The 14,404-nt window shown below is 43.9% G+C and overlaps 1 protein-coding gene across 2 annotated transcripts; it reads left to right on the top strand.

Moving 5' to 3' along the window:
• The first annotated feature begins 7,723 nt into the window (after positions 1 to 7,723).
• Positions 7,724 to 11,142, top strand: LOC131436264 (polycomb group protein Pc). Of its 2 annotated transcripts, none has more exons than XM_058604888.1 (2): positions 7,724 to 8,283; positions 8,851 to 11,142. In XM_058604888.1, the coding sequence occupies exons 1-2, from the start codon at positions 8,221 to 8,223 to the stop codon at positions 9,895 to 9,897; spliced, it is 1,110 nt and encodes a 369-aa protein (XP_058460871.1). In that variant the 5' UTR covers positions 7,724 to 8,220; the 3' UTR covers positions 9,898 to 11,142. The 2 variants fall into 2 exon arrangements, with proteins under 2 accessions (XP_058460871.1, XP_058460872.1); XM_058604889.1 differs by lacking the exon at positions 7,724 to 8,283 and adding an exon at positions 8,482 to 8,618.
• The last annotated feature ends 3,262 nt before the right edge of the window (positions 11,143 to 14,404 follow it).

The following is a 14,404-nucleotide window of genomic DNA, read 5'->3' as shown; positions in this document are numbered from 1 at the left end:
TAAAGGAGAGGCTTTGTTGGTTAAGGCCGACAAAGAAAAGTACGCCGATGTGCTCAAGGCCATGCGGAGCGAGGCAAAGCTAGCCGAGCTTGGCAAAGAGGTTCGCAGCATCCGTCGTACGAAGACGGGAGAGATGTTGCTCGAGCTTAAAAAGGGAGCTCAGGGCGGAACGGAGCTTGTTGCGCTTGCCCAACAAGTCCTGGGCGATACGGCCGAAGTTAGAGCACTGCGTAACGAGGTTGCACTCCAGTGCAAACGGTTGGACGAAATCGCCACCGCAGAAGAACTTGCCATGGCCATCAAGGAGCAAGGAGGTGTGGATGTCTCACGGGAATCCTTCCGCATGAGGAAAGGACCACAGGGCACCCAGATAGCTACATTTAAGCTATCGGCCACGGATGCCAATAAGGTCCTCAAAGTGGGCAGGCTAAAGGTCGGATGTACGGTATGCCCAGTGACCGCTTACCAACCGCCGGTGGTCGACATGTGCTTCAGGTGTTTCGAACCTGGCCACAAGTCGTGGAATTGCAAAGGCCCAGACCGGAGCAACCTCTGCAAGCGTTGCGGCGGCGAGGGGCACAAGGCGTATGCATGCGAAAGAACGCCACGTTGCATGCTATGCGCGAGCAAGAAGAAGGCCACAAACCACGTCATGGGCGGACCTACTTGTTCAACAAGTGGAGGGAGCAAAATTACATGCAAGTAGTACAGCTGAACCTAAATCACTGTGCAGCTGGCCAGCAATTGCTGCACCAGTCAGTGACGGAATGGGGCATTGATGTCGCGATTCTCTCGGATCCCTATCACACACCGGTAGATAACGGGAACTGGGTGTCTGACGAAGCCAAGACGGTGGCGATCTTGACGACTGGTCGATTCCCAGTGCAAGAGGTGGTGAAAACACAAGCGGAGGGAGTAGCCATAGCTAAGGTAAACGGAGTTTACTATTGTAGCTGCTACGCTCCACCGAGATGGTCAATAGACCAGTTCACTCGGATGGTCGACATGTTGACCGCAGACCTGGTGGGTCGGAAGCCGGTGGTGATAGCCGGAGACTTCAACGCCTGGGCAACGGCTTGGGGCAGCCGCTTCACCAATAGGAGAGGACAGACGTTACTGGAGGCCCTCGCCAAGTTGGACGTCGTGTTAGCGAATGATGGACTGAAAAGTACCTTCCAGCGGAACGGAGTCGAGTCGTTTATCGACCTGACTTTCTGTAGTCCCGGCCTAGCTGGAGATCTTAATTGGAGAGTTGATGATGGCTACACCCATAGCGACCATCTAGCCATTCGCTACACGATCGGCCAATTGGCGAGAAGCACAAGGAGGAGTAATACTCCCAAAACTAGCGTGGAAGGTGGCTAACTTCGACCGCGAAACGTTTTGCGCTGCCCTTGAATTAGAGGAGCACAACGCGAACCTGAGAGGGGACGAGTTGGTCGCTATCTTGTCACGGGCGTGTGACGCGACCATGCCTAGAAAGACTCAACCGAGGACAAATAGACCACCGGTCTACTGGTGGAACGAGCAAATTGCACGCCTTCGCGCATCCTGCCTCAGGGCTAGAAGAAGGATGCAAAGAGCTCGATCAGCGGAGATGAGGATGGAGAGGAACACGGCGTTCAAAGCGGCGAAGCTAGCACTAAACAAGGCCATCAGCGCAAGCAAAAGAGCCTGTTTCGACAAGCTATGCGAGGGAGCCAACTCCAACCCATGGGGCGATGCCTACAGGATGGTGATGGCCAAAACGAGAGGGGCGCTAGCACCCCCTGAACGTAGTCCGGCGAGGTTGAAGGAAATCATAACGGTTCTCTTTCCCCACCACGACACGTCCCCCTGGCAGCCAGCTCCGCTACCAGCGAATGAAGTCGTAAAGGTGACGAACGAGGAGTTGCTCACTACGGCGAGATCACTCGATACAAAGAAAGCCCCGGGGCCAGACGGTATCCCGAACGTGGCTCTAAAGGCGGCTATAATGACAAAACCGGACATGTTCAGGGAGGTCATACAGAGATGTCTGGACGAGCGTATGTTCCCAGACATTTGGAAAAGACAAAGATTGGTACTATTACCGAAACCTGGGAAACCCCCAGGGGATCCTTCGGCGTATAGACCAATCTGTCTGATAGACACTGTGGGTAAGCTCCTTGAGAAAATCATCCTCAACAGGCTAGCCCCCTTCATAGAGGAGGCAGGAGGACTGTCCAGTCAACAGTACGGGTTCCGCAGAGGCAGGTCGACTGCGGACGCCATAACATCGGTGGTAACCACGGCGGAGGGAGCTATACAGCGCAAACGACGAGGGATCCGTTACTGTGCGGTAGTAATGCTAGACGTCAAGAACGCCATCAATAGTGCTTGCTGGGCAGACATTGCTGATTCCCTACTTCGACTAGGAGTACCGGAAGGGCTGTACAAGATTCTGGAAAGCTACTTCCAGAACCGAGTATTGCTCTACGAGGCCGACGAAGGCACACGTAGCACTCCAATCACGGCTGGAGTACCACAGGGATCTATCTTGGGCCCGATCCTGTGGAATATAATGTACGATGGAGTACTGAGGTTGAGGCTCCCTCCGGGTGTCAAGATAGTCGGGTTCGCGGACGACGTCACGCTGACAGTCTACGGCGAATCCATCGAAGAGGTCGAACTGAGTGCATCACACTCAATCTGCTTGGTGGAGGACTGGCTGCGTAGCAGGAAACTGCAACTCGCGCACCACAAAACAGAGGTGATGGTGGTAAACAACCGCAAATCGGAACAGGAGGCGCTGGTACATGCCGGAGATTGCGTGATCCCCTCCAAGAGATCACTGAAGCAATTGGGTGTGATGCTCGACGACAAACTCAGTTTCAGCAAGCACGTTGAATACGCCTGCAAGCGCGCATCAACAGCGATCGCGGCGCTCTCCCGTTTAATGGCCAACAGCTCGCCTGTGCGCTCCAGTAAACGAAGGTTACTGGCAGGAGTGGCAGTTTCGATCCTCAGGTACGGCAGCCCGGTATGGGCGTCGGCACTGAATGTGGAACGCAACGCACAGATGCTGGAGAGTACGCATAGACTGATGTGTCTTCGCGTAATCAGTGCATACCGCACTGTATCGAGGGATGCGGCCTGCGTGGTTGCAAGCATGATGCCTATCGGTCTGATAGTGAAGGAAGACGCGGAGCGCTACAGCATGCGAGGAAACAGGAACGCCCGTAGGGCCTCCAAAGCCGCTTCTCTACGCAGATGGCAACAAGAGTGGGACAGCTCAACCAAGGGCAGGTGGATACATCGGCTCATACCTAGGGTCTCGAGCTGGTTAGATAGACCTCACGGAGAAGTGAACTTCGGCCTGACGCAATTTCTCACAGGGCACGGGTGCTTCAGATGGTACCTCCACAGGTTCGGCCACGCGACATCCCCTGTATGTCCTGGCTGCCCAGACGAGATCGAGACGGCTGAACACGTCTTGTTCGCATGTTCCCGTTTCGCGGCTCAAAGGAGTGAGCTACTGGAGGCATGCGGCAGGGACACCACACCGGAAAACCTGATCCAGAGAATGTGCCACTGCGTAGAGAACTGGAACGCAGTGTCGACCGCGGCATCCCAAATTGCTGGCATATTGCAGCGGAAATGGAGTGCGGATCAACAACAGGTCAGCCGCGTACCGTAGCAGGCTCAAGAGGGATCAGCGAATAAATGTCGGTCCGGGAGAACCTTCTTCGTCGGGAAGCTCTTCGTCGGAGTAGTCTAGATCCATCGTCGGGGACTAGACGAGTAGTACGTAAAACTGCTAGCATCGTCGGGGCGCCAGTGAACCGGAAGCTTTCCTCCAACCGGAATCACTGGATCGTCCCAGGCATCCTCTCGGTCGGGCGTTGACGGGTATCGAAGGCGTCGGTTTCGGGAGGGCCTCCTTCGTCGGGGAACTCTCCGTCGGTGTAGGCTAGATCCTTCGGCGGGGGTTAATCGAGTAGCCGCCACAACACCGATTCGAGTCGTCGAGGCGCCAGCGAACCGGAAGCCATGCTCCAACCGGAATCGCGGGACCGACCTCGGCACTCCATTGGGTGTCCCGTGTGGTGTAAGAGACTCGGTGTCGGGAGATTCTCCTTCGCCGGGGAAATCTCCGTCGGAGTAGTCTAGATCCTTCGTCGGGGACTAGACGAGTAAATCGTGGTGTAATACCGCTAGGATCGTCAGGGCGCCAGTGATCCGGAAGCTTTCCTCCAACCGGAATCACTGGACCGACCCAGGCATCCTCTCGGTCGGGCGTTGACGGGAATCGAAAGTGTCGGTTTCGGGAGGGCCTCCTTCGTCGGGGAACTCTCCGTCGGTGTAGGCTAGATCCTTCGGCGGGGGCTAGTCGAGTAGCCGCCACAACACCGATTCGAGTCGTCGAGGCGCCAGCGAACCGGAAGCCATGCTCCAACCGGAATCGCGGGACCGACCTCGGCACCCCATCGGGCGTCCCGTGTGGTGTAGGAGACTCGGTGTCGGGAGATTCTCCTTCGCCGGGGAACTCTCCGTCGGAGTAGTCTAGATCCATTGTCGGGGACTAGATGAGTAGATCGTCGCGTGGTACCGATAGGATCGTCTGAGCGCCAGTGAACCGGAAGTCACGCTCCAACCGGAATCATTGGATCGACTTAGGCATCCTTTCGGTCGGGTCGTAGACGCGTACCGTAAGCGTCGGTTCGGGAGGACTTCCCTCGTCGGGGAACCCTCCGTCGGTGTAGACTAGATCTTTTGGCGGAGACTAGTCGAGTAGTTCCGCGACGTAGCATCAGTTTTGGGTCGTCGAGGCGCCAGTGAACCGGAAGTTACCCTCCAGCCGGCATCACTGGACCGACCTCGTCATCCAACTGGTCGATCCCTCGAGAGCAGGATGCTGATCCCCATTCTGCATAAATCTGGGGAGGGTGCTGTGAGCACCAATAGCCTTCCACCCCGAAGTAATACCTAGCGGTGGTGCCGGGGAGGTAGGGTTGGAGATCCAAGGTGTTTTAGTGGGTAGTTCCAATCAACAGTTGGGTAGTCCTGTGGAGAGTCCCACCGACGACACGACCTGCCACTCGTCTATCGAAACTGTATCGCAAATTTAACTACCCCTCAGTAACTGATAATGTCAAAACGAAATCGCCTGAAAAACTATTGAAACTGGTAACACAAGTTAATTGATTATTTATTTTTAATCACAGTTACCATAACCTTGGTTACTGCATATTGAAGACTTGGAATATGTAAACAAAACAAACTGCTTCGAGTGGAATTATCATTTAGTTTAATCGGATAGAGGTCTTCGTTAAGGCTTGCTGGAGCTCGAACATATTAAAAATGACTTCCAGACAATTCAATATTCATGGATGTTTGTTAAAAGGTTTAACGTAACCATTCTTAGATCTATAATGACTATCTGCTATGAAAATAAGTTTTTTAATGGTGTTAAGTTTTGCAATCATTCTATCCGACATTGCGAAACTTTTTATCAGTTCGATCAACAGAATTTAGTATCGAAATCTTATTTGTTCTTTTATACTGTTTTTCTAAAGTAAAACCATTTCAATTCGCCACTTGTTCCAAATCGTTCAGCCCTCGTTGCAAAACAGCATACATGTTGTGACAAAATGCGCTGTCATATTTTGGAAACTTCTCTACTTCTACTCTCAGTGATTTGAGGTCTTCGCAAAGTGCATGTATACTTTGATGAATATGAAAGACACTTGAACAGCACGGGATCAAATTTCTCAGGATATTAGATCTGATCGAAATTATAGGCTTTGAAATGCACATCGAAAGCCTTCAGTGAAAACGGGTCTTTTTCAAATAATTTTATTCTTTGTGTCTCAGAAAACAGACTGTAACCAAACACAAATATTTGTGTTTGCTGTAACTACGGTCTACCGTAAGGCGGCTGGAACTTGTTGAAGTAATCGAATGTGAAGAGTGTAGGATACAATTTAACAATGAAGTCTCATTTTCGTTTCGTGAAGACTGGTACTAACTTCCGGATTGGCTGACAGTATATTAAGCAAAAATGATGTGTTTCGGAAACTCGACTGGATATTTTTAAAAAGAAAGACCGTCATCATGGATGAGTTAGATGAATACAGTGCAGATAGAGCTAATGGGTAGCTGTGGATGATATAGGACGACGTCTTTCTGTAGCAACACTACTTCTAGTACCAGATTTGGTTATTGTACTATTATGGTCGGCGCAAATCTAAAAAGAACGTTGTCACAAAATTTAAATTTATAGAAAAGTTTCACAACTTTCTCAAATCATATGTTTATTTATTATAGCACTCCTTGGAAACTAGTTCATAGCAACTCAAACAGTGTTGCTCAAGAAGATTATTTTCATGATTATCGAGGGGTCGCTATATTTATGGTAACTGGCGGTAAATCACTCACGAACACTTTTTGTTCAGATTTTTCTTCGGAGTGCCTGGTCGTGTCGTCGGTCCCACACTCCGTGCGTAAATGCATTTCACCTTGTAAAAAAAAAAAGGTGTAGCGAATTATGTTATTATGATTTCAGCCTGATCTTGATCTATGATAAAATTAGGGCTGTTGCACTACGAGACCTGCTTTTTGCTCACCAAAATGAGCTTTGGTGACATTTCCGTGAACTTCTGTTGACGAGGTTCTAATACCGATTGGCACATTGTCGCAAAACTAAAATGTAGTTTGGATAAAAATAAGAATTTTAATTAATCGCCTTGAAATAAATGCAGTTTTTGCGAAAATCTCCATGATTTTTAAAAATTATTTTTTGTGATTCTTCGTCATTTTTGTATAAAACTATTTCGTGGCAATAAAACTTGCGTATACGTTCTGAAAATTAATCATTAAAGCCCATCTTTTTTATTCGTTTTTGCATTTCGAAGTATATTTGATGTCAATAAATGTTACGGTATAGGACATCATAATGGCGGCCATGAAATTTTCTTTAATGCAAATTACGCTTAACCCAAGAAGCAATAAATCAAACAGCCCACAACAAATGTGTCATAAATATACTTTAGAACCCTCAAATTTGCTCTGAGTGAAACTGTCATCGAATGAACACGCACACACACAAAACTAGATTTATGAAAGAATTTAACTGACAATAATGTTTTAAAGAAAATGTTTAAAAGCAATATTAGGAGTGTTTGCATGGTTTTATTCTAGTACACATTGTTTTATTTTTAGTCCAGTTGTTAGTCTGAGTAAAAAGTTTTATAGAAGTTTTAAAAACTATGATATTACTTGTCAAAAGAGACATTTATTATAGTCGTCATAAAACAGGTAGTGATTGAAAAATCAATTACAAAACTCGTATAAATTACAATCAAAACCATTAGGCATTCGAATTGTTACTTGGGTACAGATGGATTTTTGCGCCGAATACAGATTTTTGAAAAAGTGACCTGGCAACGCTGGTGACGAACTCAGTGTTCGCTTACTGAGGGTTAGTCATAACAGTCAACGAAAAAGAAAAATTTTGGGGTAAATTTTCAAACTGTATTGGCCATAGTTCTGCTGCAATTCCGTTTCAAAGAGGATGATGACATTTGGTTTATTGGCGTTACAAAATATTTAGAAAAACACATGTTAAAAAAGTATTGATTTTTAGCAGTGTTATGTCAAAATTTTATTGGAATGTTTTAGCGCAGTGTATGCAAGCTGCATCTCTTGCGCCATAGTGTGCGTGTCATGTACGATTGTATGAACTCGAGTGTGAAGCAGTACATTTTCAGTCTTCAAATGTCCACCGTCAGTGTGTTTTTGATTTATGTTTCAAAAAATCGTTCATAAGCTGTGGAAATTTGCTTTTCTGGAAGATATTTGATGTTAAAATGTGAGAATAACTTTAGCGTCTGTGTTTCAGATAGAATGTTTCAAGTATTACCAGCGAAGTGAGGAGAAAATAGCGTTTTAATTTTGGATTTGTACAACAGCCGTCGGACAATATTCTGGTGTTTATTTGATCGAGGGGAGTTCAGTGCGAGGCAGTTGTTTTGTGTTTGTGCTTGTGTGTAGATGCGTGCACGCGCAAAAAACAGGAAAACCTGTAGCAACTGTAATTTTTGTTAAGAAAGGGAGAAACCAAACGAACGTGAGTCTTTTAAACGCATCATCTTCCCGAGAAACGTGGAAACCCTGTTACGGAAGTAGACTGTAGGTGAACGAAGTGACAAGGCAAGTGAAAGGACGGAAAGGATCAAGGTGAAACCAAAACAACACAAAATGGAGATAACCGACGATCGGGTTTATGCCGCTGAACGGATTATGAAGAAACGTGTCCGAGCGGTTAGTATTCCTGTGCATTGTTCAATTATTTCATAATCTGTTGGATCTCTCCCGCAGGATTTGGTATTTTTCCAGAAACTATTCTTTTCTCCCGGCTTTCTCTCGTTTCTTCATCCTTTTTGTTTCCAATACATTGGTAGTCTTTGTATTGGTAGTATTTTCCTATTACGTCATGCTAATGTTTTAGCCCTATTGCGGCAGACGGCTCGTAAAATTAAGCGAAACGCAATAATAATTATGGCATTAGCGCCTGCTTCGGCAGGTGGATTTAAATAATGTTTAATTTGTGTCTGTGTGTTCGTTTGTTTATTTGGAAAGGCCGTGTTTTACTTTTGGTTGTTTTATTTTTTACTGTTTGCCTAAACTAAATAAACAATCTTTCATTTATGCTAAAATATTAATGTTTTCCAATTGACCTTGAACGGTTTCAATTTTTCCCTGATTCATATTTTTTTTTACGTATTTTCACATTTTTTAAAACAAGATATGCTTTCATACGTTTTTAATCTCAAACTAATCAAATTGGTTTTTTATTTTCTAAAATTTCTTCAATTACCATACTTTTAGGGAAAAGTCGAATATTTGGTAAAATGGAAAGGATGGAGCACACGGCACAACACCTGGGAACCGGAAGAAAACATTTTAGACATTCGGCTAATTGACATATTTGAAAGATCCCTGCGTGGAAATTCAACGCCAAAACGCAAGAAGAAACCAATTATCGAAGATTCAGATGATGACGATGTGGCGGTGCCGGCCACAGCAGCAACTGTATCCACCTTACCGGTGGTAACTACTCCAGAGCCTGAACCCGAACCGGAAAAGCCCACCAAGGACAGTATCAAAAAAGAAAAGGAAGAAAGGCACGCAAAGAAGGATAAAGATAAAGATGGGGACATTTCGAAACCGATTGCAGCATTGTCAAAAACGAGTCCCAGCACGAGCACTTCTAAAGACAAGCAAATCGATCATGGTGAAGTCGGTTCTACAACTCAAGTGCCGAGTTTGAAAATATCGATCTCTTGCGAAAACAACGATAACGATACAGCTTCCAACAGCAGCGATGATCAACCGTTGAGCCACAAAGACTTGGCTGGTACCAAGCGAAAGGCAGAAGTTTTGTCGAAGGAAGGCAAAGTTGGAGTAACCATTAAAACGTCTCCGGACGAGAGCAGTGCTGCAAAGAATCAAAGGCTAGAAGCCCCCTCGATGGTTACTCCGGTTACGTCCGGCTCGAAGTCCGACATAAAACCCGCTGCTCCGCTATCGCCAGATACCCCGGCATCACGACCAGAATCCAACATTCCTCCAGCGGAGAAGTCATCCGCGGCCGGAGCTTCGAATAATTTGCAACCGGACGATAAGACACCGAAGAAACCGGTGTCGAATGATTTTCCCCCGGTTAGCAATAACAACACAATCAGCAAACATCAGCATCTCACTCTTTCACCGCGCGCTGCTCCTCCCCAGCTTTGGCTTCCACGGGCACAGGCAACCGATCAGGTGGTGATCACTGATGTCACAGTCAACCTGGAAACGGTCACCATCCGGGAGTGCAAAACAGAACGAGGTTTTTTCAAAACCAGGGACCTGAAAAGCGACATCGTCAATTAAGTTGTTTACGGAGTTTGGTAGACCGTCGGACAAGCTTAATTTAGTGTCAACCATAGTTTTGCATGTACATACGAATTTACACGTATTACGAGGATTGTTATGTCACAGAAAGTTAGCTGGAGATGTCGTAAAAAAGCATTTTTTTGTCGACGTTGTTTAAAAATTGAGATAACACGAATCTGAACTCACTAAAATAAATTTGCTTAGTACTCTGTTCGATCGATTCCACAAACATGCATCAAAAATCAAAGTGCTTTGGCATGAATCTAGTGTTAATGATAAAAGTATCAACTAGAATGATAGTTGCATCAAAATAATACAAACCAATGCTTCATTGCATTACATGTTTAGTTTGTAGAAGGCTTACTTTCACCTGTTCTACAAAAAGTACGATTGTTTTTCTCTCTCACAAAAAAAAAGAAATAGATTCACTGAGTGATAAGAACTGAACTGATAATTATTTGTACGCTGATTATGTCCTCCAACAGAACAACCACATATTTGCGAGCTTTTTAATATCACTTTTACATTATGTTAGATATTAGGTTCTTGACATAAGAAAGTTCTATTTATTGCAAATCGAGAAAATTCTTCCCTCTACATGGGGTCACTCGTAAATTTAAGGTTTATTTCATTCAACACAATGAGTTAGTCATCTAAGCTATTTAGTTCGTAGGATATATGCGTTCCGGTAGTGCTAAATTCCAGTGTTGTTCGCGAAACGCGATTGCCATCAAACTTACTGGAATGTGTAACCTGCATGCGGAAACATGAGAATCAAACGTTTCGAAACACAGTTCTCGTTAATTATTTAACTAAATTATTCGGACCAAAAATGATTATTTTTAAATTTTAATCTGTGCTTTCACGATTCAATACAAACAATGAAGGAATTACGCCTAAGTTTAGTAATCTTCCCAGGTGGATATACTTTTGCAGCATGGAATGACAAGCGAGTATACTAACGGTTAAAGTACAAGAAAAATCATAATACAGAGTTACAGTAGACAGTCAATCATGTTAAAACAGACGTACATCAAACAGATATTACTTGATGCGTATGGAGAAAGCAAGCAATAATTTGCGTTATTCCGAATGCGTATCGCGTATCGCTACTACTACATCAATAAAACAGTACGATCCAGAATTACTTACAGCATATGTGTATTATTCCTTTAGACGATAAACATTGTTACAGTATGAAACAAACAAATAAAACAAGCAAATAAGTATTAACAGTAAAAACCGTTGTTTTCTATCGCTCCCCTACGACCGTGTGCCGATGGAACACGTATGCATTATAATCCTGAATTTCGTTCGCTTCCTCAATCGTATACTATTCATATTCACAGCAACGGGGGTTACATTGTTTTCGGTCGAAAGTCGTTTAGTATACTGTCATTTAGTTAAAGGTTATTTGGCAAGATCAAAAAGTTTTATACATTTGTTGACAAACCACTTGAAAAATATTCGGTTTATATTCCTCCTCAAGATGCTCAAGATGAACAACGACAGCTTAATGAAAAGGTTAAGCCCTTGCTGCTCCACGGTTTATTCTAGGAGATTTCAACTCGTACGGGATCAGTTAGGGTCCGTCATCGTCAACAGTGATACTAGATTTTTTTTTTAAATATATATTGCGAAAATTTTAACATGACAGTTTTTAATATGGGTAGCATGACATGGATCCCAAGACCTCGTGCAGTCCAAGTGCATTAGATTTATCTCTTTGCTCGACTTCAATTCGACTAGATTGCACCTGGAAAATATTTCCTGATTTACACGGTAGCGATCATTTACCAATCATCATCTCATTTAACAATAACAATTCGACAGTCTCACGACTGTCTCATTTGCAGTTAGGCGCTTTTGTCGTGGGACTATCGAATTGCATTGCTAATTTAATTGATATTTTATATGATTTGACAAAAACTATTGACTGTATTAAATATCAATGTAATATCTCGAGTTCCTTAAATTCAATGAAATTTACAAATTTCGCAGAATTCGGTCATTTTTATCGAATTTTCAACAGATGAACGTTCGGTAATTGAATCGATTGCTGATCATTCGGTAATTGCTAAATTGTCAAACAACTACCGTAAACTGTAAACCAAATGGATCTAACGATTGGTTCGGTATTTTGTTTTATTTTTATTCTTTTGGTTCCTAAAAACAACTCAAATTAAAGAAATTTCGAATCAGTCGAGACTATGGTTGCGAAAAAAAATGTCTCGGTTGACTGGAATTATGGGTGCCTTCCAGAACAATCCGTCGAGCTCACCAGAAATTGCCCTCGAACGACAAGTGATGTGAAATTATTTTCTGCCTAAGGAACCGAAAAGCTCTGAGTAGTTGCAATATTTTTTTTTAATTCGTGCACCTCTATCTCAACTTATTCGACGAACCCAAGATTTGGTTTCGTTTAGTCAATGAAAAGACATTTACTGAAAATTTTAGTAACTGTTTGGTAGAAGATAATTTTACCATATAGACAGTACGATTTTTACCGTACTCGGTGACTATTCAGATTTACCGTATAAATTGTATATTTATTTACAGAATTCTGTAATGAAAACTTGCGTAAAACATCGTCCAGTAAAAATTACATAATTATTATAAAATGAAATGCATGTACCAAAATATTAGTTATTTCTATTGATTACCAAAAGTTTTCAACAAAAAAATTACCGAACAAAGGAATCAAATCTTAGTGTGTTCGCTTGAAGAATATGACTTTCTCGTTTGTTCGATTCTGGAGGCCGCAGAATAAGCCCCCCTTGATGGGACAAAGAGTTCTAAACATGCTAGAGAAAAAAAACGTGCAAGACGTTTCTAAAACGGAAAAGGAGGAACTCCTCATAATTTTGCAAAATTCTTGGTTTTAGAAACCAAATACAAAAATATGCTTTCGGCCAAGAAGTGTAGCTATTGGAGATTGGAACACGGTCAGACGAATGAGGATTCGTGATGTAAGAAATGAGAGTGAGGAGTTCTCGAGCCGATGGATATTTGACTTTGCTAGGAAAGTTTGTCCAGATTATGTTCCTACGGGACATACAGGGTCCGGCACTCGAAGTGTAACCAACTTCAGACCTTCGAGCCTGGCGTCAAGGTAAATGCGACATATTATCGGGAAAGTATTCTGGAGGTTGCTTTGAAGCCGTGGGCAGACAAACATTTCGGTGGCAGACCATGGACGTTTCAGCAGGACTCGGCACCGTCTCACAAAGCTCGAGTGAACCAAGAATGGCTGAAAAACAACGTTCCGAACTTCATCACGTCCACACAATGGCTCTCGAATTTACCAGATGCGAACCCAATGGATTATTCTCTTTGGGCCATTTTGGAGAGCAAAGTCCGAACTAAAAGATACACCAGTCTCGAGGCACTGAAAAAAGTTATTGTCCGCGAGTGGGCCAAAATACACCTGCAAGTCACATTCGGGCAGCTTGCGATTCGTTTTTTGACCGTCTCAAGGCCATAGTCAAGGCAAAAGGTGGTCATATCGAGCAAAAGTGAATTGATTCTGAATTTTGTATTATTTTTACACATTTTGTACTTTGAACTAAGTAAAAGTAATTTTCCAAACTGAATTTATGGCCTTTTTAATTGGTTACACTTCGAGTGCCGGACCCTGTAGTCCAAATAATGATTCCATTGATAGCCCCTTGTCTTCTATAGCATTTATGTCTTGTAACAATAACGCTCCTGGGTTGGACAGAATTAAATTCAACTTGGTGAAGACCTCGCAAAAAGTTGGAATTTTTTGGAAACAATTTTCTTAGGCAAAATACTATTCCACCTGACTGGAGGCAAGTGAAAATTATCGCTTTTCAAAAGCCGGGGAAACCGGCTTCCAATCACAACTCATATAGTACCATTGCAATGTTGTCCTGCATCAGAAAATTGTTCGAAATAATTATGCTTCAACGTTCTGACACTTGGGTCGAGACGAACGGCTTGTTATCAGATACTCAGTTTGGCTTCCGAAAAAAAAGAGATGAAGAGCCTTGCACTGCTTTCGTTTGACATCCAAATCGCCTTCGCAAATGACATTCTTATTTTAGGACATAAAAAAAACATTTGTTCCAGTTTCCATTGATGTTCTTTCAGACAAGCTCCACCAACATGTACCTCCAGCGGTTGTAAATAATTATTTGCACAACCATTTGTCAGAGAAGCGAATTAGCTACATGGGTCTCCCGCAAGGCTTATGCCTCAGTCCGCTCCTCTAAAATTTTACGTGAATGATATTGACAGCTAATAACCTCGTGCACACTAAGACAATTGGCGTGATGGCGTGGTTTCAGTTACTGGACCCAAAGCTCAACAACAACTGATCAACAGAAAGAAAAAAACATTGCAAGATACCTTAGATAACGTGTCCGTTTGGGCTGTTCATCTGGATATAGATTTCTCCGCAGAGAAAACAGAGCTAGTCATATTTTCAAGAAAGCATGAACCTCCTCAACTTCTGCTTCATATGATGGGAAGAATAATCGCC

The sequence above is a fragment of the Malaya genurostris genome, chromosome 3, assembly GCF_030247185.1.
Source record: "Malaya genurostris strain Urasoe2022 chromosome 3, Malgen_1.1, whole genome shotgun sequence".
Classification (NCBI taxonomy): Eukaryota; Metazoa; Arthropoda; class Insecta; order Diptera; family Culicidae; genus Malaya; species Malaya genurostris.
The sequence above is the reverse complement of the archived record's forward strand: the minus strand, read 5'-3'. Positions and strand labels throughout refer to the sequence as shown.

Excerpts from the sequence above, each read along its gene's own strand:
- LOC131436264 (XM_058604888.1), top strand. The coding sequence starts at position 8,221 with ATGGAGATAACCGACGATCGGGTTTATGCCGCTGAACGGATTATGAAG. Across the intron at positions 8,284-8,850 it reads TGAAGAAACGTGTCCGAGCG|GGAAAAGTCGAATATTTGGT; the intron begins GTTAGTATTCCT and ends CCATACTTTTAG.